The sequence below is a fragment of the Malus domestica genome, chromosome 04 (genome assembly GCF_042453785.1).
Source record: "Malus domestica chromosome 04, GDT2T_hap1".
Lineage (NCBI taxonomy): Eukaryota > Viridiplantae > Streptophyta > Magnoliopsida > Rosales > Rosaceae > Malus > Malus domestica.
The window spans coordinates 18,655,969-18,682,934 of NC_091664.1; the positions used below are offsets into that span (position 1 = coordinate 18,655,969).

Genomic DNA, 26,966 nt, shown 5'->3' on the forward strand with positions numbered 1-26,966 from the left:
AAAATCTCTTCGAAACCGGTTTCATGATAACGGATTAGGATCCTATCTGGATTCTCTTTGTGAGGATCTAAATGATCAATCAATCGTATTCATTCATTATATATCGTACGACCAAGAATTATTTTGAATTTTTTTTATTGAAAATTGAACACAAATAGTATTTAACGAAAATTAATAACACCATGTAAACAAACACAATCAATTGATCATCTAGATCCCTACAAAGAAAATTCAGAGATGATCGTCATTCACTAGAGCGTTTGCTTTAAAAACCCGAGAACCGAGACTCGAGAACAGAAACTGAGTTTTGTATTCAATCCATTGGCTGGCGTTAAAGACGCTACTAATAAAGCTGTCCAAATGGACCATGTCCATGGGGTGTTGCTCATTACTCATGCCTCATCAGTCTTAATGACCAAGAAATACGCACAAGTAGAACTACAAAAACACTAAACAGACAATAAATATACAAAAAAACCTGCAAAAATTAATTTGGATGAACGCTACACAGACAATAAAAAGTACTTAACTTGTTTTATATTAAGGGTTTATGTCCGTTTAATGCGTAAGGTTATATAAAATTTTGTAGGCAGCTTAACTTCTTTTTTTAAAGCACAACCCTCATTTTACACTAATTGGAAAGGAAATTTGTTTAAACTCGGAAATTAGCGGATTTAAGAAAAAGTTTCTAACTACTAAAGCTTCTACAACTTACTTGTAGTTAGCTAACTTACATGAAACGAAAAGGCCAAAGTTACTGCATCTCAAACCAATTATGTGACACTGAAAAACTAAAAACAAATGGTTTTGTGTTATACGACGTGTTATCAAGACATTTTTGGTCAGTAATAAAATATGTGTAATGCTACACTTACTACATACATACTACAGTTCATACCACCCTTCTAATAAAACTAAAGTTCATCAGTACATGTAGATTTCATTTCTATTAAAAAGATATTACAAATATAATATAAAAAATATGATAAAAAAAACATTTATACTTCCTATAAGCTTTTATTTACTTCATATTACATTATTGAACCAAAAATAGATGTGTTTCCTGAAAATTACGTTTTCAGAAACTACTACGTTCATAACAATAAATTTTGACGGATCACATTATATTTTGACAGATTAGTTAGAGCGATTAAATATTTTAAACTAAATGTGCAATTCAAATGATGTGATTATTTATGATTGAATTATTACTTAATTATTAATTAACATGCTTATCTTATATTGATAATGCATCATTTAGTTTGCAAATTTAGTTTAAAATTTTGATCGTTTTACCCTGTTTTCACTAATCCAGCTGCCAAAAAGAAAAAAGAATTAAGTGAGACTAATAATTAATTAATCACAAAATACTGGGTGAGCATGAGTCAACTATTCCCAACCTTCTCGTCTTCCAGAAACACAACTCCGGGTCGAGCTTCTCCGCCGCCGTTCTCGCCGGCTCCGATTTACACCTCGTCAGTATCAGCGGCCGACCCGACCCGACGAAATCCCAGTCTTTATCTTCGGTGCTCGCCGATTTCGCCATTCTCTCTCGAATTTCGCTCTCCAATTCCCTGAAAAATTCCAACTTTTCTTCGCTCTCCGATTCCAATCTCGATTCCTGACCCGAAATCGACTCCCCTTCTGACGTAGGTTTTTGTTGTGCCTCTGTTTCCTCGGCTCTCACCGGCGACCCCCAAAATCTGCTCGCCAGAGACGACGTCCTGTACGGCGCAGATCTGCATCGGGTTAACAGCAAAGCGTTCTTCGGCGGCGTGGAGGCAGAAGAAGAATAGACGAAAGCTTTGGCCTTTCTTTCGAATTCTTGGTCTTCTTGTTCTTCGATAAAATCTTCCTCATCTGAACAACCTTCAATTGGGTCTTCAAATTTCGATTCAATCTTTGGTGGGTCCTCTTTGATTTCGCCTTTTCTACAAAAACCCAGTTGAAAAAACGGTACCCATTTGCGCCAAACGGGTCGAAAAGACTTGGCCTTGATTATCCCGGAAAAATGGCGGCAAAACAGGGCGTTTGAGATCCATTTGCACCTTCGTCGGGTCGGAGCTCCGGTGGCCCGTCTGGCTCCTCCGGTCCGCGAACCGCCTTGCTTAGATGACCGCCGGACTCGGACTTGCCCCATGCACGTGACTTTAGGAGAAGACGGCTCTTGGGTTTCGACAGCGGCGGCGGCGGCGTTCTTCTTCCTCACGAACATTGGGCTCGAACGCAACCGGCCTCTGCTTCTTCTCCCGACGTTGGTCCTCAGAAACCTCACCAACGGCGGCGGAAACTTGTCCGTCCGCCCCGGACTCGATATGGGTTTTGCAGATAGCTTCATTTCCGTCCGAACCCAATAACAATCCGAATGAACGATGGATTTGATTTGCTTCCTCAGGCTTTTGAGATTCAGAAGAAAGAAAGCTGCTTTCTTTCTTTCTCTTTGGGGAATGGGTGACTGGAGAGCTCTGTGTGTAAGCTTCCGATTACTTTTGTTTTTTTTTCTTTGAATTTTTTTTGTGTCTGAAATTTGGTATTTTAATCTTTGAACGGATGGGTGAATAGTGGTTCTCACTCTCTCTCGGCCAGTTTTTTTTTTTTTTTTTTTAATTTATTATTATTTTAACTGTTATTTTTTGGGGATTTTCGATTTTGTGGAAGCGTACGCGGTGCAGTGGCCATGTGAATGAAATATGGTGCATACGTGCTCTACATCTTGATGCAACGTGGACCGTTGGATCTTGATGCTGAGGTTGTCCACTAAGATGACTTTTGCTTAGCAAAACTATTGAATAGTGATCGATAATGATATGCCTATATTTCAAGGCAGAAATCATTACCTATTAGATTTATGTGTGAACGTTGGATTTTTGGTTGTAAGAACGCGTACGCAAAAGACAATATAGTTAAAGCTCAACCAATAACAAGTTAAATACAAGTCTCCGTTCAAATTCTATAGTGTTTCAGGTATTTGTATTTCATTTTTTTAAATTGATCATTTTTAATAGGAACCCGATTATCCGTGTAAGTGATGCGCATATTTGTCCAAATTAGAGAGAATTAAGATGTAAAGCTCGAATTAGATTGAGGTTGACAACGAGTTTAACCACAAAATGTCACCACTTGAGTAAGTAATATTGATCTATGACAAAACCTTATGGTGGATTTGTGCTATTTAACCTTTCCAATTAAAGATAAAGACAAACATATGAATCAAAACAAATCACTCCAATATGGTAACCTACAATGAAAACTCAAGAAAATTGCTCTTTTGAAATCAATAAATCCAATCACACGATGTTAAATAAGTTAAAACACATGACTGACTAGCAATACACGATAAACTTAAGATACTGCTATCTTAGAATTCCGATTGCATAAAGATGTATCTCCTTGATGGGGAATCATAATTATTGTGTCGAAAGCCGCCACTCCGACACTACTTTTTTTGCAAGAGACTCAAAACGTACACACAAAAAAGAATAATATTTAACTACTCAAACGATGAGTAAGACTTCCTATACAAAACGGTTCGTAGTCGATTCTTACAACTTCGTGTTTATGATCAGAACCGTTCATGTTATAAATCACTCAATAAATATCGCTTCTACAAAAAAATCAATTAAAACTAAGGCTATTTAATCATCGAATTGTATAAAAACAGATAAACGAAATTGGTCAAAGGGATTTGCTACAATAGAATGATCAAACAACTTTAGTTTTAATTTTTTTTTTTTTTTTGCAAGGATGATCTTTACAAAAAGATTCATAATATAAACGGCTCAGATTATAAGAACAAAGCTCTATGATTCGAACACAAAGAGTTTTGTGTAAGAATTTCTACTCATCTTTAAGTAGCCAAACATTGTTCCACAAAAAAAATCATCTTCGATAGGAAAGGGAAAGGCAAACTCTTCCAACACGCCACTCAATGGCTCCACTACATTTCCTATCGATTCTCTCTCTGCGACCACCACCGCCACTAGAGTTTTCATTAGTCTCACACTACACTTTTTCACTTTCCCATCTCTGCCCCTACCCAGTTCATACCACCCTATAGTCTCATCAGGTGCAATATAGTAATTCCCACGTGACTGGGTCTCCTACCAAAATAATAATAGGAACTTTATCGAAAAGCTCATTTTACTGTTTACTTTAACGAAAAATCACATTTTTACACTAAAAATCAATTATGATATCATTTACTTTACCCTTTATTTTATCTTTATTGTTAAAACTTAAAGTTTTCAAATCATTTTTATTAATTTTCCTCCTAATATAAGCATTTGAGAACTTAATATTACATGTGGCTGCAGAATGCAAGAAAAAGCAACTGCCAAGTTTTGAGACTGTTAACACAGGAAATGTAGGGTGCCACAATCTGTACTAATAACTATAGCATTTCATACAGCACAGGAAATGTAGGGCTCTTATGATTTAGATCGGTTGATTTAGATCGGTAGGGCCTACACGACGATAAAATTAGTGAATTCATACCTTCACACATACCCCTATGCAACAAAAGATACTTACCTACAACGGCATTAAGTCTTATACGAGACAGTTTCATCATGCATTGTAACTGCAGGATTCGGAACCAATAGGTCGTTTCATCCCAACCATTGGTTTTGTGGACTCACATCCCTCCATGTTGCAGTTCCATTCAATGCTCTGCTCTTGTCCAATGCATGTCTCGTTTTCGTCATCTGGGGAACAATGTTTTGTGTTAAGAGTGCTGGAGAAATATTTCATTGCCGGATAACCAAATAGAGCATGAAAATTTAACTAACGAAAATGGGAAAGGTCTTGAAAGGCAAATATGAATTCTTGCCTGAGATATTTCCAAGAGATAACTCGGTTAGGCGTTTAACACAGTCCTTCAATGTTTCAAGTTCAGTTTCTTTCTGTTGGAGTTTTGATTGGGCTGAATGCAGTTCAGATTCCAGCTCCACAATTTGGCTCTCCTGCTGTTCAATGAGCACATGGCATAGTTTCTGATCTAGTTGAGCTGGCAATACTCCGTGGAACTGCTCAGTATCCAAACCCTGTCCCTCTAGGTCATGAAACCCTTGAGCTGTAACTTCAGAGACAATGTCCTGAAATGGTATTTGAAGGGGAAAATCAGGTAGGCTGGCATAGCGTGAATGTCACCATCTAGGCATTTACAACAGCATTTTCCATTTCATTCGTAGACCAACAAAACGAACAAAATTACAATCCTTGACTAATCGTAATATGGAGAGTTTGAACGTGAAGTTCACCATTTAAGCATTAACAATAGCATTTAGCCTTTTCACTTGTCGACCAACAAAGGGAACAAAATTACAATCCTTATATCAAAAAATGATCAAGTCATATACAGAGAGTATGATTGCCAAATTTTGCTACATCAAATTTGCTACTTAAAATCATAGCGGTGATTAGTTTTGAAGATTGTGCAATCCAATAAGGATAAAGTTGTTATGTTCTTGGTAAATAATTAGGACAAAGTGTTGGTTCAGAATCCATTATATTTAACTCAGAATGCAAAACTGGCATCCAAACATTTTCAAAACACTACTAAATTGTATAACCTACACTTGATCATCAAATGTTAGCTGTAGATTTTAGCACCAGCAAAAGGCACACCTCTGTAAGGTAAATCAACCTATTTGAAGAATAATACAATGACCTTAAAAGACTGACCTGGCCCAGATTACTCAATCCATCATGGCGAGGAGTATCCATGGCACACCATGGAAGTTTTTGTAGTTCAGACTCGAGTTCTGCTTCCAACTGATCCATGTCCATAACCTCAGGATGTGGCTCCTGCTCTTCTGTAAGAACACTACTAGCACATTCACCATCCTCAGATACAGTAAAACTGGACATTTTCATATGACTGGGGCCTCTGTTTTCTGTACTTGACTTGTTGAGTTCTGGCTGAGTAAGCGTGCAACTAGTTGTATTGGCTTCACCTGCAGAGCCCGAAACTTGCAGATTTTGCGGTGATTTTCTTTTATGAAGCTCAGATTTTAACTCCTGCACAATTCTTGCAGTCTCATCCATAGCTGTATTCAGCTTATTGATCTCAACTTTTCCAGCAGACATCATGTACATGATCCCAACATTAAGTCCCCAACCAAATAATGTTGAATCTGAATAGTATAAAACAAGAAGTAGATTGAAATGTTAAACTCCTAGAATCACGAATATTATGTTTGTAAATTGTGACTCTAAAACAAAAACAGACTTAACAAAATCATCACAGGCTCACGCCCAAGGAAAAGCTTCTAGAAGACTACTACAAAAATGCTGATCAAAACTTGGATACCAATTTTGCATTTCGAGGATGTGTGGAGTTAAAATCGCAATATAAAGATCAAACGCTTTCATGGTTTCAACTTTTAATTAGAATTTCAGGAGCAAACTTCAAGGATCACCTGACAACTATGACCACCTAATCATTTGAATTTGGAAATTACTTCGGACTCAACCGTTAATATAAAACCCTATTTAATCATTTGGCAACAACTTAAGCACCATCAGTAAGAATTCATATAAGGCTGCGGCAGCCAGCCTGCAGAACGTAACCTACTGGAACTTGTGCAATTAGCTTATCTGAACATGACAAACAGAATTGCAATAATATACAATCAGCATCACCGCCTTTTTGCAGGAAATACGAATATGTAACAAAACAGAACCTCCAAGACCATAGCCCTATGTTTATGTTGAAGTGAAATACTAAACAAATCACCACATGAGAGATTTCGATATGTTTAGATAGGCTTTGTAGCAAAACAACAACCGTGGTCCACCGAATGCTTTCTCAAAAGCGATTAGATGTCAAATGAAAATTTTAAGGCTCATCAACGATATTCAACACTAATCCGATAACCGATATACAAGTTCAGAGAACTCTACTTTTCCAATGTTGATTGTTGGGTAATGATGGATGACATATGCTGTAAAGTATGACTTCAAAAACGATCAAATATAACAACAAAAACTTTCCAAAAGAAAGCTTTTCATAAAATCCCAAATTAAAATAAACCCAGAAAGCAATCCAGGGCCTACATTGTGGACACTGATGTTGAAATATCATAAACAATTGGGAGATTTTCTCAGCAACCAAACAGAAGCAAGAAAGAGAGGGAAAATCGCGAAGCTAACCTTTGGAAGAAGACGATCCACATTTGGTAGCAGCTACATTCTTCCCAGTCTTCCTCCTCTTCAAGCAAACTCCAACACCTCTCCTTGCAGTCCTCCTCTGTTCTGTACCGTTAGATCTCTCAGCCTCAGCAGCAACCCCTTTCTTCTTGATCGAACCGGTTCTCTTCCTCAACCGGAACCGCGTCCCACTCCCGCCGCGACCCGACGCCGCCTCGCTCGAAAACCTAAAGATCGTCCCTTCTCGTTGCTCCTCGAAGTCGCTGGTCTCCCAGGGAGGCGGCTGAGACTGAAATGCCGACGCGACGGAGAAATTGTAGGGGCCTGTGCAGGCAGTGTCCTCATTGTGATCGGCGGGCGGATCGGTATCGGCGGTGGGTTTGAAAAAGATGTGTTTTCCGGCGAGGAGCCCTGTGGAGGCCGCAACAGCTGCGGCGAATAATTGCCACATTGAAAAAGGCACTTCAGTCTTCACTGTGTCTCACACTCTCACTGGAACTGAAGAAATGGCAGCTATCTCTCTCTCTCTCTCTCTCTCTCTGCAGGTGCAAACATTGTAATTACCAATTTACCCAGCGTCGCACCTACCTCCACGAGGAGCGTTGCCCTGTCCGCTTTCGGACCTCTCTGGTGCTCCACGTGCTTCCCGCTTTCACGGGCTGTCCGCTGTCGAGTTTGGGAAAACAATTAATTTGGTTTCCTTTTTTGAAAATTTTCCAATCTATTCAAATTTAAATGTAGTCATTAGTCAGCACTGAGATGTCAACCCAACCATCTATTTAAATTATATTTTATAGACCTTTTAAGGAGAGGGATACTCTTTTTTTTTTTAATGGAAATTAGTTGTAGAACCCACACGACATTGAACTTCAACGATCCAATTGGTTTAACGGGAATATGGCTGCCGATTGGTTCCTAGAGCATTCACAAATTCATGAACCATGCAATTGGAAAAGTGTGCTTAACAATTTACGCAACTTGTATTGAATATTGTGTGCTGAACAAACATGCAAAAAATTACCAGCACACAGTAACTCAGGCCTCGTTTGGTACGTTGAACTTCCAAGTATCACAACCTACTATATTTCCTAATGCAGAAGAGCAGTTTAAACTCCCAAACGATGCGTCTAACGAGCTTATAGTAAGAGACACTGAGTAAAACATTTGTCAGTTGATTGAGTTTTTCTTAAACATGAAAGACATTGTCCTCCATGGCATGGCACAATGATGAAGTTTATCAGATGAAGGAACAAAGAAAAGTTTTCCAAGGAATTCCATCGGAAGTCCGAGTTCCGAGTTGTATGAAGTCGAAAACATAAATTACTGCAGTAGTGCTGATAAGTGAAATAGTGTTGTTGAGCCTACAAGTTACATGTGAAGCAACTAGATTATGATCCTTAGAGAACCATAAAACATTCACAAATTCATGAGCCATGCAATTGGAAAAGTGTCCTGAACAATTTACGCAACTTCTATTGAATATTGTGTGCTGAACAAACATTGTAAAAAATTGTCAACATAGGGTAAGAATCTCAACTATAACAGTCCGTTCACAACGCACTCTCTTCTCTAATACATAAGAGCAGTCTAAACTCCAAATGATCCGTCCAACTGGCTTCTAGTTTAATTATTTTTCGAATCAAGCAATACAAACGGAATAGTATCTCCTCCATACAAGTAAAATCCGAATAATTAGACAGAAATCTTGAGCAACTTACCTGGAAAAGAGAAAAAAAAAGAGCATTTAATAATATAAATGTGAATATCAAAAGGTTTAAATTTTAACCACAACACAGAGACGCAGAGCAAACATTTGTAAAATGATGGAGAGTTCTGTAACATGAAGGGCAATTGTCCACATGATCGAAAGGGAATAACATAATATTGCTTTGTCATCCATGGCACAAGAAAGCAAAATTTAAACTATGGAATCGAATGGATAGGGGGGGACTCAACAACTTCCAATTTGCTAGTCTGTGATATATGTTACTTACTATGTAAGATACGCAAGTATATATTTATTAGGCATCAACACATTGTCATTCTCAACAAAACCTAAAGTTTCTTCAACTTGGATTTTCTGATGTCACTGTTTCTCATCGTTACAGATGACCATGGAAAAAATTTAAAGTTCCGCCATTATGTCGTTGATACAGACCTACCTTGTCACAAAATTATCTGGATTGTGGGATGCCATTGGAAAGAAAGCAGCACTGACAAATTTCTTTAGTAAACACCTTAATAAATAAACAAACAAAATGGGCTGTACTACAGCATTTCACTGTTCGGACAAATGTAGTTTCTTAATGGATTATGGAACATAACTTTCAGCACTCTTACCCTAAACCCTACACCATAAGTGAAATTTCGGAAAGCTAGTCTAAAGTAGATTGAGGATCAGGGCGGTGGGTGGGATAGAAAGGTAGATGATAATAGAGATTCTTTATCCAACTCTGTTAAATTGCTTGGAACCAATCTTTGAACAATAAACACATACACTCAATCCAAGTAAAGAATCTCCATTAAAGTTTAGAAAAGAGCATGAGAATGGGTGAAGTTGAAGCCCCATTACAGCATACAAACTATATCGAACAGCCATGATTAAGCACATTTATAACTATGATCTCACGAGTTATGACAAAGTGAACCAATTTCCTCAAGACAAAGACCTCCTTCAGGAAAAAGAAAACCAAAATACAGAGGACAAGAACGAAAAACTAAAGCTACAATATCTTGCAGTTATAAGTCTATATAGAGGTATAGAGAAACTGCCTCCGCCAATTGAAAAAATATACACTCTTCCCCCAACCCTACTATCCCATGAACAGTTATAAATACTAAGTCATTAAGTCAACTGTGGGTAATAATTTTAAGATCTAAATACGCATTTCATGTCAGCTTTGCAGCTAGACACCCTCTAAAGCTAAAGGGCTGTAGGGTGTTCTCTGAAGCTTTTCTTTATAACCCCAACAGGGTCTTCTCTGAAGCTTATCTTTATAACCACATAGATAACGCATTCACCAAGTATTTTGTCACAATTTCTATGGGATTAGATTACAAATAATTATATTGTGTATCGTCATAACTTCCCTACCTAAAGTCCCCCCTCCCCTGAACGGTTATGATTCCAACTTCCTCAAAACTCTAGGAATATCCTTTGAAACTTACTTCGACTTAAATTAACACCAAAACCGACAAGGTTTGCACTTGAAAAATGGACAGCATAGCGTTCAAGCAACAAAGCCACAAAAATTCAGGCGCAGTCCATAGCAACAACAAAATGCTAGAAACCTGTGAGCCCCTCTTCCCTAATGTTACCCAAATCACTACTTGATCAACTAATCAATAAAAATGCAACACTCAATTAAGATAATGCAATGACATTCCGTTCAATCATAGCTCACCAAAACATATAACAAACGAATATATCTAGCATCTCTAGCATAACTTCCATAGCTCAATTCAGGAACTAAAAACGCACAGAAATGGTTACATCGCACATACCCGAATGAGCTTTCATCAATTCAGTTAATCTTGGCAGCCAGTTTACTCCTCGCATCCCGCGCATTATCATACTCAAACTTCAACACATTGGGTATATGAGAAGTATCCTTGATATAAAAATACCTCCCAAACCAGCTCTCTTCGATCATCGGAAAGCTACGGTAAAGCACAGAGTTCACAACCCAGAACCACACCGCCCCGAGAAACACTCCAAAAGCCGATCCCGCAAACACCTGAGCCACCGTGTGGTAACCCAAATAAACCCTCGAAAACATAGTCAGCAAAGCCAGAACCCATGGAAGAAAAACCACCGCCAACTTGTTCTTGGTGTCCCAGAGCCCAATCCCCTTGTAAGTCAAGAGGGTGAAGTATGTGGCGAAGAAGAACATGTACTGCGAGTGACTCGACGGCCACCCGTGCGAATCGCACATCTCGAGTATAGCGCAGGTTTCCGGCCGAGCTTGCTGGAAGAAATCCTTGATGAGCTCGTTGATGATCTGGGAGATTACAAGGCCGACGAAGAAGAACATGCCCTGGAGTTCACGGCGGAAGAAGAAGTGGCAGAAGAAGCCGCCGAAGTTGATGAATACTGGGACGAGGGAAATCCAAGCGAGGAAGTGACCCAGTTGGTCGCCTCTCTGGTACTGGACGTAAGTCAGCGTCACGGCTTTGAGAGACGCCGAAACCATGGCGGAGGATTCTGCGTTTTGGGTTCTGGATTGAATCCGAGGTTGTGGGAGTTGGGGATTGCGAATGGCGTCTCGCCGGATCTAGGTTGTGAGGGAAAGGATTTTTGCGATGGGTTGGAGTGAAACTGTTTCGTATATGGAGAAAGTTGAAAAACACGTTGACGCGTGAAATTCATTTTTATTTTTTTTATATTTTTATAAAACGGTTGGGAAAGAACCGCCAAGAAATGTTGGGCTCTGTCGGGTGCAGATGGACTTGGTAGGGTAGAAACTGGAAGGCCCAAGAGATTAGGCCCGTAATAGACCCTTGGACCCAGCCCATGAAAGTACGTAAACTAGGTCTTTCTATTTTCTTGTTACCAATTCACCATGTGACAAAAATATTTCAAACGGGTGGTTCACTTTTTTAGCCAATAACATTAATCGATTACATGCTAAATCACAACCAATTCACTTAGATTATAAATTGATTGCAAGGGAGAAGGGTTAGCGTTTTCGTTAAAATTTTCACCGAGCCCACTCCACTCCAATTTCTATAAGTCCTCAAATGTAGGGATTTTTCTACACACTCTGGCAAAGCCCTATACTACAATGGGCCTTGGTCCTCATGTATAAGATCATACGGTGGTAGACCCTAAATATAGGGTACCATTGGTGATGCTCTTATTGTTGTAGGGATCGCAGATGAATCCCACAGGTATAAACCCCTTACGAAGAGGGGCAGTAAGAAGAGCAACCCATTGAGTGCTGTAAGGATTACAGATGATGTAATCACGTTGATCTTCCGAGGTTGATGGCACAGAACTAAGGGGATGTAATCAATTTGAATTTCAAATAATTTTAATAGACTTTTTTTTGTAAGTGTCAGAGTTGTAAGGATTTTAGTGAGTGTAATCAATTTGGATTTCAGATGATTTTAAATGACATTTTTTAAATGACAGCTTTTAAAGAATTTTAATAGACTCACAATTCTATGTGAATTTTGGCAGATTTATATAGATTTTTTGTATGAACTTCTTTCATGAATTTCTTAGGATTTAATTGACTCCTACAACATAAAATGAATTTCTTTCCCAAGGCACAATCTGAACCTCTATTTTGTATGTCTCGATTTATAGATTATCTTTACAAAAATTCAATTCAATCCGAAACTATGTTCCCATTTAATATTCACGATAAAAAATTTCACTGTTTATTAGAACAAAGTGTTTGTCAATTTCTTTGAATCCATTTATATGCCTCAAATATTTTTGATTTGGCTAATATTTTGCAAATAGGATCTATGAGGTGGAACTTGAAAAGTAAACAGTTTGAATCGTTGAAGTTCGATGTGGTGTGGAACTAATCCCTGTTTTTTCAAAAAATGGAGATCTCTTCCTTTATAGGCTCATATATACTGATATGGAATTACAAACGAATCAAATATGTCTTTCCATTTTCTCATTTGAATTTGTGATTTTTTTCAACTGATATATCTTATAATCAAAGCTAACAAGTACATAAATCAAATTTTAAGAAAAAAATAGATGGTTTCAACGAAAACAAGATAATGATGTAGCTTTATCGCTCATTTTGCTCCCTTGCCCAACAGATGGTGCTCCTAACAGTCACAACACTAGCATTATTCATGACTCATTATCCTTCATTCATATTGTTATCATTTTGGGCATCTCTCCACATATTCAAAGTTATATTATATCTCCATTCATTAGCAATATTTCGTTGTTCTTAGGGCTGGGCATGGGTCGAGCCGGGCCCAAATTTGAAGGGATCGAACGGGACCCGAGTTTAAAAGAAATGAGACGAGCCGTAGCAAGTACAACAAATTGTATAACAGAAACAGGACCTAACCCAGTCCGTTTGAAATGGGTCAATTCAGGCCAGGTCCATGGGTCCTCTTTTTTGTTTTTTTTTTTTTGAAAAAAAAAAAATTACAGCTGCATAGAATACAGATTTTCATTACTATGTTCATCGTGCTACTGTGCAGCACAAATTTACAGTTTGCACAACAACACATCCAGACATTACATAGTCCAACATCCAAGTCCATATGTCACGTCCCGATTCCAACATACGTCGAAAATTGACACGTGACAAGGAAAATAATGTTCGTTAAATACGGTATAAGATACAGAATGAAATACTTTAACTGATAACCCAAAATAATGTGAAGGTGGCTAAGTTCTCCACAAAATATTTACAAATATGTACATCCCAGAAAGAAGCATAATCTTTGCTTTACTAAGAACAAGTATGAGGTGCTCAAAAGAAAAGTCCCAAAAGATAAAGTACAATAGTGAAACAAAGGTAACCTAATGCTCCAAGTCTCTGATAACTGCACTGCTACCCCCACCTACAAACTTCTCGGAGTCTACTCAAACCTGTCACCTGTACGATCAGTGCCTACACCATCGGAATGGTGCACCAGGCAAACAACAACCTGGATAAGTTGCGAAGCTTAGGAGAGTGACAATAATATCAAGTATGTGATAATAATGTTAATGTCAACCATCAAACACAGTTTACATATCTTGAATATAAATCATTCATAAGAAATCAATACCAACTTTTGTAAACCTTGAAGGAGTCACCCAGACATCCAGCGGTTCGTCTGAAACCAATCACAACATCTCACAACCATCTTTTCATACAACACAATGAAAAGTAGAGTTAGAGTGACACAATTTGGCCTAAGCTTACACCTTTGAAGTCATCACAATTCAAATTCAATAAATACCAAGGTGAGTACGATCTCGGAGCACCACTCAATGGAATCGCGAAATAGGAGGGATTCCAGACCATCTTTCAACGGAATCCAAGTGGATACGATTCCGGACCCTCACTCAACGGAATCACTAAATACAATACGTAACAATAACTAAATGAAACCCAATTTAGATACGATTCCGAAACATCACTCAACGGAATCGTGGAATAGAAGGGATTCCGGACCATCTCTTAACGGAATCCGAGTGGATATGATTCCGGACCATCACTCAACGGAATCGCAGAAGACCAACAATCAGAATGTATGGCGGCTCAAAGAAATGAGACAAGCACAGGCTACTTAATTTACAAAAACTCCACAAAGGGAGATTAGGCACAATTACAAAATTTAAAACCAATCACCGAAGCGGAAGGTGAAATAATATCGAAGCAACAAATCCCCATCATAATGGTTAACGGTCATTACTAGTCCTCACATTAATCTCAACATGCCAATCATACAAATCAAACCACATTTCCAATATACATGCCACACCCCATTTCATAAACATAAATTGATGTCGAAGTATTGGAATAACAATTCAATAGAACATATTCATAAAACCAATTCATATCCATACAGGATCATAATTATTACAACTTGGTAATTACCAATATCACATATATTAAAGTCACTCACTTGGAGTCCGTGCTAATGTACCCTAGCACGATAGTCAAGGCATCACGTTCTATCACCACCTAACAAAGCACAAGTTCATATTTAGATTTCCTTTGATAATTCACATACTCAAAAATTCTCATGTCTCCCACAACAACATTTAATGAGGAATCGAACTGTCGTTCTAATGTAGGGTCCATGATCTTACGTCATTTGCTTCGTACAATCCAATCACTAGATTTTCACTTATAAGTCCCTAAGGTCCTTAAACAATATCTACAATAGCATATTAAAATCTTGTCTCAATTCAATGATAAGATTGTCAATTGTTAGAATAATCAAGTGGCAGACCTTATCTATAAAATATACAATCAACAGCATTTTCATAAATCGAATGTCACATATCGGAAAATTTGACTTTTTTCCAAAAAGTCTCAAATTTTACAAGAATGAAGATTTCAACAAGTAGAGTAAACTTTATACCTGTGGCCGAGTCCAATTTGGCCAGGAAGGCCCTCAAATTGGCTCGCACCCAACGAAACCCTAAGGTGGGTGTTCTTCAATTCGGCTTCCTTGGTGTTCCAACGCCCCAACCACCAGTTGGGTCTTGTTCTTGGGTCCAAGGGAAGTTGATTAAGGGTGATGGTGAATGGTGATACTCTCCGGAATGGCAATTCGTCGTCGAGAACCCCTGGGTTCTCCTATGGAGTTCTACATGAAATAGACCTTAAAAATCCTTAATTTTTTGTAGAGAGGGAAGGAGGAAGGTAGTTAAGAAAGTTGCAGGTGAAAGAGATAGGAAAAATCAGAAGAGAAATGGTAAGAATTGGCCTAAAATTGGCCGGTTCGAAAATAAAAAGGGTTGATGGTGTGGGTTCACCAAATGGGAAAAGAAAATGTCAACCTCCATTTCTTCCTATTGGTCCTTTCTCATCCTTTAAAAAAATTTGTTATGTCCCCTTTTTAGGCTGCTGACTAACCTTTTTCCACCACCTAAAATGCCTAATTCCACTTATAGTAGCCGGTCCATTAATAAAAAAAAAGTTTGTGTTTAAAATCAACGGTGTGTGTGGTGGAATAAATAAACAAGATACAAAATTTACGAGGTTCCTCTACAATCAGTGTGACTGGAGTACGTCATCAGGGCAGCAGTGGAGCTTTCATTATAATTTGGAATAATAGGAGTACAAAGATAACTCTCTGTTCCTCTCTTTTCTCTCTTCCTCTCTGTTGGAAATGTGCCCTAAAACCAATCATATGATGATACTTTACGGACATTTCAAATGTTAAACTAATCTAGTTTAACATATAAAGGGCAAAGATTATTGTTTGAGCCGTCTCATATAAATGTTATATGCTTAAACGATAAAGTCCAAGGAATATGTGATTGGGAGAATGCAATCTAATGAAGTTAGATTAATGAGACCATTCTTTCGTAGACACATCCTAAATGTTCCTGATCATAGGATTACCAATTGGGCATTGACAGTCCGTTAAGATCAGTACGTACTGTGTCTTCTCTCAGGGAGAGTGACTAGTCTCGAGTCATTGGTGTGTGTGACATCAAGACAAGTACGTAGGTGCTCAATAAGAGAATGAGTTCACTGAACGTGATCAACAAAGAGTTCTTATATTCCATGTCACATGAGAACTCATGGTTGGGATAATGCAAAGTAGTCCTTTGACCTGAGGCATCACAGTTGTCTTGTGGTTAAGTCCTTAATCTTTGATTATGTCTAATTCACCCCCTCGGGGTGTCACGGCATCGTTGGGGTTAAGCCACTTAGCTATGGAGACAAGTAAATGCGCAACAAGGGATCTATAACCTTCAAACAGTTGAGGGAGAATACTCTATGATATGATTTGGAATCTCTGGCCAGAGTATGAATGAGATTGGGGAATGCGTTCCAAATCACATTCAAGGAAATCATATAAGCAAACGATTCACATTGGATAGTAGACATGAGTAAATAAACTATCATACCAAACAATGTGGTCAAGAGTATTAGATTAGAGAAGGACCGTATTGCATTTGTAATCCCGAACTGAATAGGTTCTCTAACCTCTTCTGATTAGCTTGGGTAACCATGACATGCTGCTAGGCGTCAACCATGGTTTGTGGAAGCCCTATACGTGTATAACCACTAAAGGGAGAATTGAAAATTGTTTCAATTCACAATCGATGTAAAATGGTTTTAATCGCCCACTGCCTCGCTAAAAGGAACCTAATGGATCGCACACCATAAAAGGTGGAGATTGAAGATTAAACGGAAATGAGTAAGAATGATTAAATGGTTTAATCATTTATTTATGGCAAGGATTAATTAATATGTTAATTAATCAAACGAATAAGTTCGATAAAGACCTCGGGATAGTTTTGGACCTTAAGGCCCAATGGGCTTCGAATGTCAAGCCCATTGACTTAAGATGTATGACAACTTAATGAATAAAGATTCACAAAGGCCCAAAAGCCCAAAAATCCCAAAGTAGGCCGGCCATGTAGATGAATTAGGGTTTTTGTTCTTTAGGTCACTTATTTGAAGGGACTATATAAAGGACTTTATAGCCAAATATTCATAATGTGATTAAGGGTTTATTTTGGGTGAAAATGGGTGAGAATTGTCTCTCCATTTTCTCTCTAAAGAGGCCAACACCTTGGAGGGTACATCTAGCAATCCTACTACTCCAAGGTCACTCATTTCTTCTACAATCAAACCTTGGTGAAGATACTTAGAGGTTCTCAATTTTGGGAACTAGGAGAACCTATTCTTCCATCCAAATCCATGGATCTAAGAAGTAAGGAATGAAGGCCCTATCTCTTTGGGTGATTAGCCTTTGCTTATGCAAAGAGGAATCTACAAAGGTATTAATCTCAACTCACTTTGTTTTTGAGTTGATTATTGGTTCACCAATCTACTAGGCTTTGAATTTCATGGTAATGTTTTGTTTTTGAGTGCATACAAGCATGATTCCGCCTTTAATTGTTAATTGCATGCTATATGATGTTGCTCAAATGAACATGTTTTTCAAAATAATTCCTTCAAGTGGTATCAGAGCCTAGGTCTAGTAGTTGGTGAATCCTTTTGGGTTTTGTAGTTCATAAGTTTATGATTTAAAAGTTGTAATTGTTACAAGCTTTATTCTTGCTTCTTTGAATGTAAATTTTGTTTGAAAATTTGCCATCTCAAATGTTGTAGATGTAGTTCATATGAGCATGAATATTGGAGCTAAAATTTGGTGCCATGTGTTTTGGGAAATTCGGCCAAATCCAAAGGGTGATTTTTTGGGTTCATGTTTGTCTTGTTAAAATGGTTTTAAAGTGACTTTTGGAACCCCTAAGTACCCTAGGATGTTAGCCCTCTTTTGGATGATAAAAATTTGAGTTTTATTGCATGAAAACATTCATGGAGCTCTTATGGGTTTTCATGGATGTTCTTCATATGTTCTTGATGTTCTTGCCAAGAACACAAAGGTTTGTGTTTTGATTCAAAGTTTTGATTTATTTCATAAAGTTTATGATATATGTTTTTCAAATGATTTATCATGTATTTAAAGTGTTAAATATTTGTATAAATGATGATAGAAACATCAATCATCAAAACATATATTATTTTTATGAAAGTAATTAAAGTGTTAAATATTTGTATAAATGATGAAAGAAATATCAATCATCAAAACATATATTATTTTTATGAAAGGTGAAGCACTACTTGATTGTTTTTGACAAAACTCACAAATCAACACACCCACCACTCCTTTTACTCCCCAAAACCGGCCACTCCCTCAAAGGGAGTACTTTTGGGGCTTTTATGCAATTACATAAAGTTTTGATACTTTTGTGTATTTGTACTTTGACCCGAAAGTTTACGTTTTGACGTTAAGGCCTAAAAACGCTAAAGGACAAATTGTTTTGCTCCTTTAATGAAGTTTTGAATTTATTTAAATTTTGGGTTCTAGTTGTATTTACATGAAGTAGTGACTTTTGTGTTTTTACAAAGTGACCCCAAAAGTTTATGTTTTTGCAATATGGCCCAAAAAGTTGTGGTTATTGCATGATGGCCCAAATAAGATGAGAACAAAATTGTTTTGTCTCTTTAAATGAGAATTGGATTTTCATTTTGTTTAGCTCCACTTAAATCAATTTTATGGATACAAAAACCAAATGAAAATGTTGCATTCAATTAATTAGTTAAAGCGTTAATTAATTAAAGGATGATTATGAACCTAAGCCTAATATAATTGAGCTATGTGAAAGGCGTTTCAAATTTGTTTGAACCATGGGAATGTGTAGATTAGATTTTGGTTGTAATTTGATTTGATCAAATGTTGTAAAAGGGCATAAGTCCTTCTTTACTTTAAGGTAATTTGTTTTATGCAAATGTTGTAATGAGCATAAGCTCATCCTTTACTTTGAAGTATTTCTTTCTTGCTTTATATGATATGCATGAAAATGAAGTAATTGGGTCCAACGCCCCTAAGACAACACGCCTTAATGTTATTAAACGCGTAACTAAAATCAATCTCCATCCCTAGACCGAGATTCAACACAAGGCTCGTGTTGAATCTAAACAAAGGTTCATAGTCATCCTAAGGCCCTAAGGCAACTATATAGTCCATCAAATGAATGCAAACCTTATGTTAGTAGTAACATATACTCTTGCTTTAAAAACCGTTTTAAAAGCATAGTGGGAGTATTATGTACAACTAAAACAATCATATGGACCAATAGTTGTAATAGGACCAAAATTGTTTTAATAGAGATTAAAATGTATGTTTATATGTGATGAGACCAAAAACCCTCAACCAAACCAATATTAAGTTGATAAGCGGAGAGTGCTTAGAACACTCTTTCGTGGCCTTCCACCGTGGTGGGATCCAATCGTTTATGACTTGTACACCGGCTTCACCCTATCATGGGGGAGTACAAAGTGCATGCTTATACTCAGGAGGAATCCATACACATATGATGAGGTGAGTGTAGGCAACGAGGATGGCCAATATCATATCATTGTGAGGCTATTCTTGAACCCCTTCATGAACTAAGCATGGTGGGAAGAACTTAACTAAGTGCAATGGAACCAATATCATATCATTGTGAGGTTACATTCTCTAGAGGCCAAATAAGATGGGTACTTGCATTAGTTGCAAATGAGTAAGCGTACTCTCTCATTATTATTAATGCTAGCCAATATCATATCATTGTGAGGTGGGCTTGGTAATAGTGAGCCTCCCATAACCTACTAAGAGTTTTATCCAAAACTCTCGAATTCCAATGAGGGATATGGAATTTGCCAAAAATAGTGGGTGATGCTATTTTGATTTAAAGACCCGAATCAAATGGCTTAAATTCAATCAATTTATATTCGTTATGTATTTGTTTACCAATATATTTGCAAACGCTATCCAACACTTGACAAATAAAAGCCGAACGTTTAGTTTACGGACTTGGTACTACAAAACCATAGATTGTCTTTAATGGCTTGTAAATGTACCTAAGTAGTCTCATCCTCACAATCTTCCTATTGATAATGTATTATTAGAAGAATATGTTAGAATAGGTCTATCATAAAGAGGACAACACTTTTAATGTCATAATTCTTCAATTACAAATTGTTGTATGAAGAAATAAGAGTTGCTTTGAACAACCCTTAATCAATGCAAACACTTAGTGCTTGTTTCTTTGTTACATGAACAAGGAACTTGAGAAGAAAGCACAAAGACATGGACACTTAATGTGCCATAATTCTTCACTTACAAATTGTTGTATGAAGAAATGAGAGTTGCCTTGTACAACTCTTGAAAGTTTGTAATTATGTTTAGAACATAATGGTTGGTTGACAAAAATAGTCCAATAACATGGACTTATGATGATTTTGAATCATTGGGTGTTGAAGTGTTAAACCACTTAACGAGATGGAAACTAGGCAAGGACTTCACCTTTGTTTCCCTATCCTAATGCTTCACTAAGTTTATTGTAAACTATGTAGTGAACAATAACCACATGCTCTCCAAAAATGTTTGATGTGTATAACACAATTGAAAAAAGTTTCAAGAGAGATAGTGGGAGTTTAGGGACCATGACTATTGTAGTCAAAGGAGAAGTCGAATGAAGAAGATAATAATAACTCCAAGGGAACAAACTTTCTTTATGAAAGGATGGACATTGGAAGGGGTATTTGCAAGAAATGTCTTGCAAATGTCAAGAACACACCTTTCGAAGGTGTTGTAAATTGTTCTTGAAAAGTTCAAAACAGTTAGTTCTTCTACTTAAATGCATGATTCCGTATTAGTAACTATGTTTTACAATCGTTGTAAAAGTGTGACTAATAAGAAGTAGAAGATATATGAGAGAAGATTAGGTGCTTCACATTCGGAAAGTGAATAAAATATAGATCTCTGCGAAAGCAGATTGCACTTACTTCCTCATATGAACTACCAAAGAAATCGGAAAGCCAAAGATCGTCTTTACATTCCAATTTTAAGGAATTTAATTCCATCACTATAGTAGAGATGGATAAATGTTTTGTTTGACAAAGCATTGTTCTTTATTAATCAATGATTGGATTATAGTAATCTAATTGATTGTCTCTATAGTAGAGATAATATGGTAGTGTTAACTGTTTAGAAAATAATGATGCTTAAAACCCAAAAGGTTGCAAGGTAGTGACTAATCCCAACTGAGTTGTGATACCTCTAAAAACATAAGTTATGGGTTGGTGAAAGATGGATGCTTTGGATCGTTAGATCCGGATCCAATACCTTCTTGTTAAAATTGTATAGAGGCGAAATGTTCGAATCTTTATTCTTTTGGAAAGAAGAAAGAATCACAAGGTTGGTGAGGTTAATTCACTTAGATGTTAGTGGCACTTGTCCACGACTTAATACTACTCATGTTATATGACATTCACCGAAGATCACTCTCGGTTGGACTATAGTTTATTTTGAATAAACACAAGTTCGAATACTTTGTAAAATGTTTCAAAGAATTCAAGAAATGTAAATAGATGAGTAAGACGTCTAAAGTATTTATCTCCTTAGATTTGATCCAAGGAAAAGTAACACTTTAGATGAGTCTCTCCTTGAAAGATATCAAGGAAAGAAGCATCATGAGATAATGTATTTCTCCATTAGGAGAAGAACGAACTTGAATAAGATTTAGTTCGTTAGATGTTATCTATTACCCATATATAAGATATATACTTCTAAAACAATATGATTGTCAATTAGAAGATCTTCCAAAATTTTCATAACTCCATAAGATGTAGTTGAAAAGAAAGACAAATCTTAAGCATGTTAAGATTTGGGGTTGTGTGCTAATAAGCAATATTTGTTTGATAACAATCTTGTGGGATATCCTTAAATTAACTTTTGGATATCGCTTCTATAAACCAACTAACAAATGTTGTTTTGTTGGGTAGTTCATTGTAATCCTACAATGTGATTTGCCTAAAAGCAAATGAATGAGAGATAGAACTCAAAGAATGTGTTCTTTGAGAGACAAGAAAGTAATCAACAAATATAACAATCTAGTTCCTATACCAAAAGCTCCAAGGTAGTCGAGAAGGATTTATAAACCGTCTCAGTTGAATGGTTTGAACTTTATGACTATGTCATAGAGTTGCACCTCTTAATTCGAAAGAAATAAGAATGAAAATCCTTATGACTACATTGAGTGTATATATGATACATGCTCAAGGAAATGGTAAAGTACCATTTGACCCGAAATAATGAAACCTTCATAAGCTAATTGGTAGCTTATGGTGATTACAATCAAATAAAATGGTTGACTTTGAAGAAACCATCTTTGAGAAAGTCTTGGTTTCAATTAATTCGAAGATTGCTAGCTACAACTAAATGATGATTCAATGTTTGGACTAAGTTGTAGAGATCCATCCATTGTGGATCTTAGCAAGCTAGTGGGAGCTATTTGCATCTTATGAGAAAAAGATCAAATCGTTTGATTGCTTATAAAGATGTAAATGAATCTTTTGTTTACTAGGTTTACAAAAGATTAGTGAGAGTTAATCATGTTCCTAAAATTTAAAATATATATGATATATTAATTTTGGAAATGAAATGAATTCTTCTTCGTTAAAGTTATGACTTTAAGCATTCTATAAACGATAGAATGTATATGGGAGATATAGTCTATATACATGGGAATGAAATCTATATTGATAGATTTTAGGATATAATTGGATTGTATCAATCCCTAATAATAGACAAGAGATGCTGGGAAGTTTCTCATATGATGATAAACTTCAATCAAATGGACAATTCTAGTAAGACTAAGAAGTTGTTCTTCTCAAATAGAACGTACTCTTTGACTCCCAAAGAAATAATGCGTAAATAGAATCCTTTATGCGTAAGCAGAAAGGTGATTTATGTATTTCATATTGTATGAAAAACATTGATATGAGTTGTACCTAGAACGGTACAAGACGATATCAATACAAGCCCAGGATCAGAACCATGGCAACTGTCAAGTGAGTCCTTAAGTATTTAAGAAATACTAAAGGATAAATTCCTCAAAGATCGAGGAAGAATTAGAGTAACGTAATGGAAGCGTAAATGTATTAGATTATGAATCTAATCCATCATTGGATGTTTCTTCATTACGAATGAAGAAATAAACAGATATCTCTTTATTATGACTAAAGAGATATTTGGATGGAAACATTAAAGTAATGACTTTAGTGTGTTCCATTATGAATGCAAGATATATTGCCATATAGAAGTTTACAACAATGTTGTTTGGATGGGAAAGTTCATTTATGAACTCTCTATTCGGTTCCAACCAAAAAGTGTATGACACTAATGGGGCGATAGCTCAAGCCTGGGAATCAAGGGCTCATCAAGATCCGAACACAAATGAGAGAATGAACCACATGATTGAGAATCATGTATAATGGTGACGTCGTTATTCTCAACGTTGCTTCTATGGATAACATATAGATATCCATTGTCTAGGCCTACTTTTCAGCCATTTATGAAATGACTACAGAAAAGGTATCATCACTGATGACCAATGCTGATTGGCTCTAGTGCAAGTGGGAGATTGTTGGAAATGTGCCCTAAAACCAATCATATGATGATACTTTACAGACATTTCAAATGTTAAACTAATCTAGTTTAACATATAAAGGGCAAAGATTATTGTTTGAGCCGTCTCATATAAATGTTATATGCTTAAACGATAAAGTCCAAGGAATATGTGATTGGGAGAATGCAATCTAATGAAGTTAGATTAATGAGACCATTCTTTCGTAGACACATCCTAAATGTTCCTGATCATAGGATTACCAATTGGGCATTGACAGTCCGTTAAGATCAGTACGTACTGTGTCTTCTCTCAGGGAGAGTGACTAGTCTCGAGTCATTGGTGTGTGTGACATCAAGACAAGTACGTAGGTGCTCAATAAGAGAATGAGTTCACTGAACGTGATCAACAAAGAGTTCTTATATTCCATGTCACATGAGAACTCATGGTTGGGATAATGCAAAGTAGTCCTTTGACCTGAGGCATCACAGTTGTCTTGTGGTTAAGTCCTTAATCTTTGATTATGTCTAATTCACCCCCTCGGGGTGTCACGGCATCGTTGGGGTTAAGCCACTTAGCTATGGAGACAAGTAAATGCGCAACAAGGGATCTATAACCTTCAAACAGTTGAGGGAGAATACTCTATGATATGATTTGGAATCTCTGGCCAGAGTATGAATGAGATTGGGGAATGCGTTCCAAATCACATTCAAGGAAATCATATAAGCAAACGATTCACATTGGATAGTAGACATGAGTAAATAAACTATCATACCAAACAATGTGGTCAAGAGTATTAGATTAGAGAAGGACCGTATTGCATTTGTAATCCCGAACTGAATAGGTTCTCTAACCTCTTCTGATTAGCTTGGGTAACCATGACATGCTGCTAGGCGTCAACCATGGTTTGTGGAAGCCCTATACGTGTATAACCACTAAAGGGAGAATTGAAAATTGTTTCAATTCACAATCGATGTAAAATGGTTTTAATCGCCCACTGCCTCGCTAAAAGGAACCTAATGGATCGCACACCATAAAAGGTGGAGATTGAAGATTAAACGGAAATGAGTAAGAATGATTAAATGGTTTAATCATTTATTTATGGCAAGGATTAATTAATATGTTAATTAATCAAACGAATAAGTTCGATAAAGACCTCGGGATAGTTTTGGACCTTAAGGCCCAATGGGCTTCGAATGTCAAGCCCATTGACTTAAGATGTATGACAACTTAATGAATAAAGATTCACAAAGGCCCAAAAGCCCAAAAATCCCAAAGTAGGCCGGCCATGTAGATGAATTAGGGTTTTTGTTCTTTAGGTCACTTATTTGAAGGGACTATATAAAGGACTTTATAGCCAAATATTCATAATGTGATTAAGGGTTTATTTTGGGTGAAAATGGGTGAGAATTGTCTCTCCATTTTCTCTCTAAAGAGGCCAACACCTTGGAGGGTACATCTAGCAATCCTACTACTCCAAGGTCACTCATTTCTTCTACAATCAAACCTTGGTGAAGATACTTAGAGGTTCTCAATTTTGGGAACTAGGAGAACCTATTCTTCCATCCAAATCCATGGATCTAAGAAGTAAGGAATGAAGGCCCTATCTCTTTGGGTGATTAGCCTTTGCTTATGCAAAGAGGAATCTACAAAGGTATTAATCTCAACTCACTTTGTTTTTGAGTTGATTATTGGTTCACCAATCTACTAGGCTTTGAATTTCATGGTAATGTTTTGTTTTTGAGTGCATACAAGCATGATTCCGCCTTTAATTGTTAATTGCATGCTATATGATGTTGCTCAAATGAACATGTTTTTCAAAATAATTCCTTCACTCTCTTCCTTTCTATCTCTCCCGTGAGAGTCTCACAACCTTCTTCACCTTTCATTCATTTTATAAACAAAAGAGAACATTATTCACTTTACAAATTTTCCACAAATGAATAGTGAAAAACTGTGTATAAATAGTAACAAACTATTCATGTAGGCCATCCACATATTATTCACAACAATCCCCCTTGAATGGCCACAAGTCTTCGATTAACTCTTTAAAATCTTGATCTGTTTTGAATGCTTCCCCTAATGAGTATCTCCCCTTGATTTCAAATCATTTAGGCTGATCGTTGATCATTCTGCTTCAGTCTCTTAGTAAGAAGAGTTTTCGAAAGAGGTGTTTTACTTGTTGTTAACTTTCCATAGGCTAGTTCTTGAACTGGGTTGGAGGGCCTTCTGCTAAACTTCCTCCAAATGTCTGAATTTACTTCTTTTATCTAGAGTTGGACTTGTGATTTCTTGAATGACCTTCGAGGCTTGATCTTGAATGAAATTGGACCATAAGGAGCTTCATGTGGCAAGTGATATTCGGCTTAGTCGGGGATGAATCAGCACGTGTTCGTTGTGCTTGTCTCCACATGCTTCAATGTATCATTTTCACTTGCCTTACTTGTTCCCCTTGTAAAAGTGGTATTTTTCCTGCTTTTCCCCCATGCATGTGTGGCATCTTCTCCTGTAGTATTTGCCTTCTGATGCAGGAGTGGAATGCAACCCTTGCATTTGGATGGTTCATCACTTCTTAGTGACTGAAGACCCAGCTCTAACAACAGTTGAAGATGGCTACTCGAGAGCAATACTAGGTAAGCAATCAGGAAAGGTTCCAGGCAGTCGGTTCCTTACCGGGAGTTTGAGTGGAGGTTCTGACATATTGCTTTCTTTATCCTCACCTTTGCAGGTAAGAACAAGGACAAAGGAAAAGACAAAGAGATTGCATGATATGAGATACTCTTGCTCTCGTCCCTGATGATATGAGGTACTCTTGCTCTGATGTGACTTGTTTTGAAGAGGTATTCTCGGAGAGGAAGAAAACTAAGCATTTTGAGATGCTGTGTTGAAGATGCATTCTCGGAGATGAGGAAGAGTTGGACATTCTTGCAGGTTTGCCTTGTTATGGAGAACAGAAGTCGACATATATAGAGATTTCCCAATAGCAAGTGCTGGTGTTGTGCCTTTACTCTTGTCAGCAACTGTGGTGTAATTAGAACAGTAAGATTTACGCGTTTTCAACTTTGTCAAAGATCTTTGACAAAGTTGCACGCGATATCCAAAAAAGCTGAGATTGCGTCTGAAAAATGCCAACAAACTTTATTCAGGAAAATCTGGCTTTTGAAATTCGGAGAGCGGTGCCACTTCGATCTCTGAACGA

At 37.1% G+C, this 26,966-nt stretch overlaps 3 protein-coding genes and 1 long non-coding RNA gene across 7 annotated transcripts; all 4 read right to left on the reverse strand.

Moving 5' to 3' along the window:
- Window positions 1-223: 223 nt before the first annotated feature.
- Window positions 224-2,945, reverse strand: LOC103427544 (uncharacterized). Of its 2 annotated transcripts, none has more exons than XM_070820570.1 (2): window positions 1,401-2,945; window positions 224-438 (listed from the first exon to the last, which is right to left on the reverse strand). In XM_070820570.1, exons 1-2 carry the CDS (start codon window positions 2,336-2,338, stop codon window positions 393-395), a joined length of 984 nt encoding a protein of 327 aa, XP_070676671.1. In that variant the 5' UTR covers window positions 2,339-2,945; the 3' UTR covers window positions 224-392. The 2 variants fall into 2 exon arrangements, with proteins under 2 accessions (XP_070676671.1, XP_017185650.2); XM_017330161.3 differs by lacking the exon at window positions 224-438 and adding an exon at window positions 921-1,315.
- A 754-nt stretch (window positions 2,946-3,699) lies between these two features.
- On the reverse strand, window positions 3,700-7,902 carry LOC103433269 (uncharacterized). Of its 2 annotated transcripts, XM_070820572.1 has the most exons (5): window positions 7,153-7,902; window positions 5,683-6,134; window positions 4,829-5,093; window positions 4,531-4,703; window positions 3,700-4,100 (listed from the first exon to the last, which is right to left on the reverse strand). In XM_070820572.1, exons 1-4 carry the CDS (start codon window positions 7,598-7,600, stop codon window positions 4,567-4,569), a joined length of 1,302 nt encoding a protein of 433 aa, XP_070676673.1. In that variant the 5' UTR covers window positions 7,601-7,902; the 3' UTR covers window positions 3,700-4,100; window positions 4,531-4,566. The 2 variants fall into 2 exon arrangements, with proteins under 2 accessions (XP_070676673.1, XP_008369733.2); XM_008371511.4 differs by lacking the exon at window positions 3,700-4,100 and having other exon boundaries at window positions 4,242-4,703; window positions 7,153-7,899.
- A 695-nt stretch (window positions 7,903-8,597) lies between these two features.
- Window positions 8,598-11,509, reverse strand: LOC103433268 (lipid phosphate phosphatase gamma-like). Its single transcript, XM_070820573.1, has 2 exons — window positions 10,654-11,509; window positions 8,598-8,867 (listed from the first exon to the last, which is right to left on the reverse strand). The coding sequence occupies exon 1, from the start codon at window positions 11,340-11,342 to the stop codon at window positions 10,674-10,676; it is 669 nt and encodes a 222-aa protein (XP_070676674.1). The 5' UTR covers window positions 11,343-11,509; the 3' UTR covers window positions 8,598-8,867; window positions 10,654-10,673.
- A 1,931-nt stretch (window positions 11,510-13,440) lies between these two features.
- Window positions 13,441-15,512, reverse strand: LOC139195169 (uncharacterized). Of its 2 annotated transcripts, XR_011579803.1 has the most exons (3): window positions 15,211-15,512; window positions 14,749-14,807; window positions 13,441-13,745 (listed from the first exon to the last, which is right to left on the reverse strand). It is a non-coding gene; the product is annotated as an uncharacterized lncRNA (long non-coding RNA). The 2 variants fall into 2 exon arrangements; XR_011579802.1 differs by lacking the exon at window positions 14,749-14,807.
- Between the last annotated feature and the right edge of the window lie 11,454 nt (window positions 15,513-26,966).

Coding starts and splice junctions, on each gene's coding strand:
- LOC103433268 (XM_070820573.1), bottom strand. CDS start 11,342: ATGGTTTCGGCGTCTCTCAAAGCCGTGACGCTGACTTACGTCCAGTAC.
- LOC103433269 (XM_070820572.1), bottom strand. CDS start 7,600: ATGTGGCAATTATTCGCCGCAGCTGTTGCGGCCTCCACAGGGCTCCTC. Junction 6,135..7,152: donor TGGATCGTCTTCTTCCAAAG/GTTAGCTTCGCG, acceptor TATACTATTCAG/ATTCAACATTATTTGGTTGG. Junction 4,704..4,828: donor ATCTCTTGGAAATATCTCAG/GCAAGAATTCAT, acceptor ATTGTTCCCCAG/ATGACGAAAACGAGACATGC.
- LOC103427544 (XM_070820570.1), bottom strand. CDS start 2,338: ATGAAGCTATCTGCAAAACCCATATCGAGTCCGGGGCGGACGGACAAG. Junction 439..1,400: donor TGTTTCTGGAAGACGAGAAG/GTTGGGAATAGT, acceptor GTGTTTTTGTAG/TTCTACTTGTGCGTATTTCT.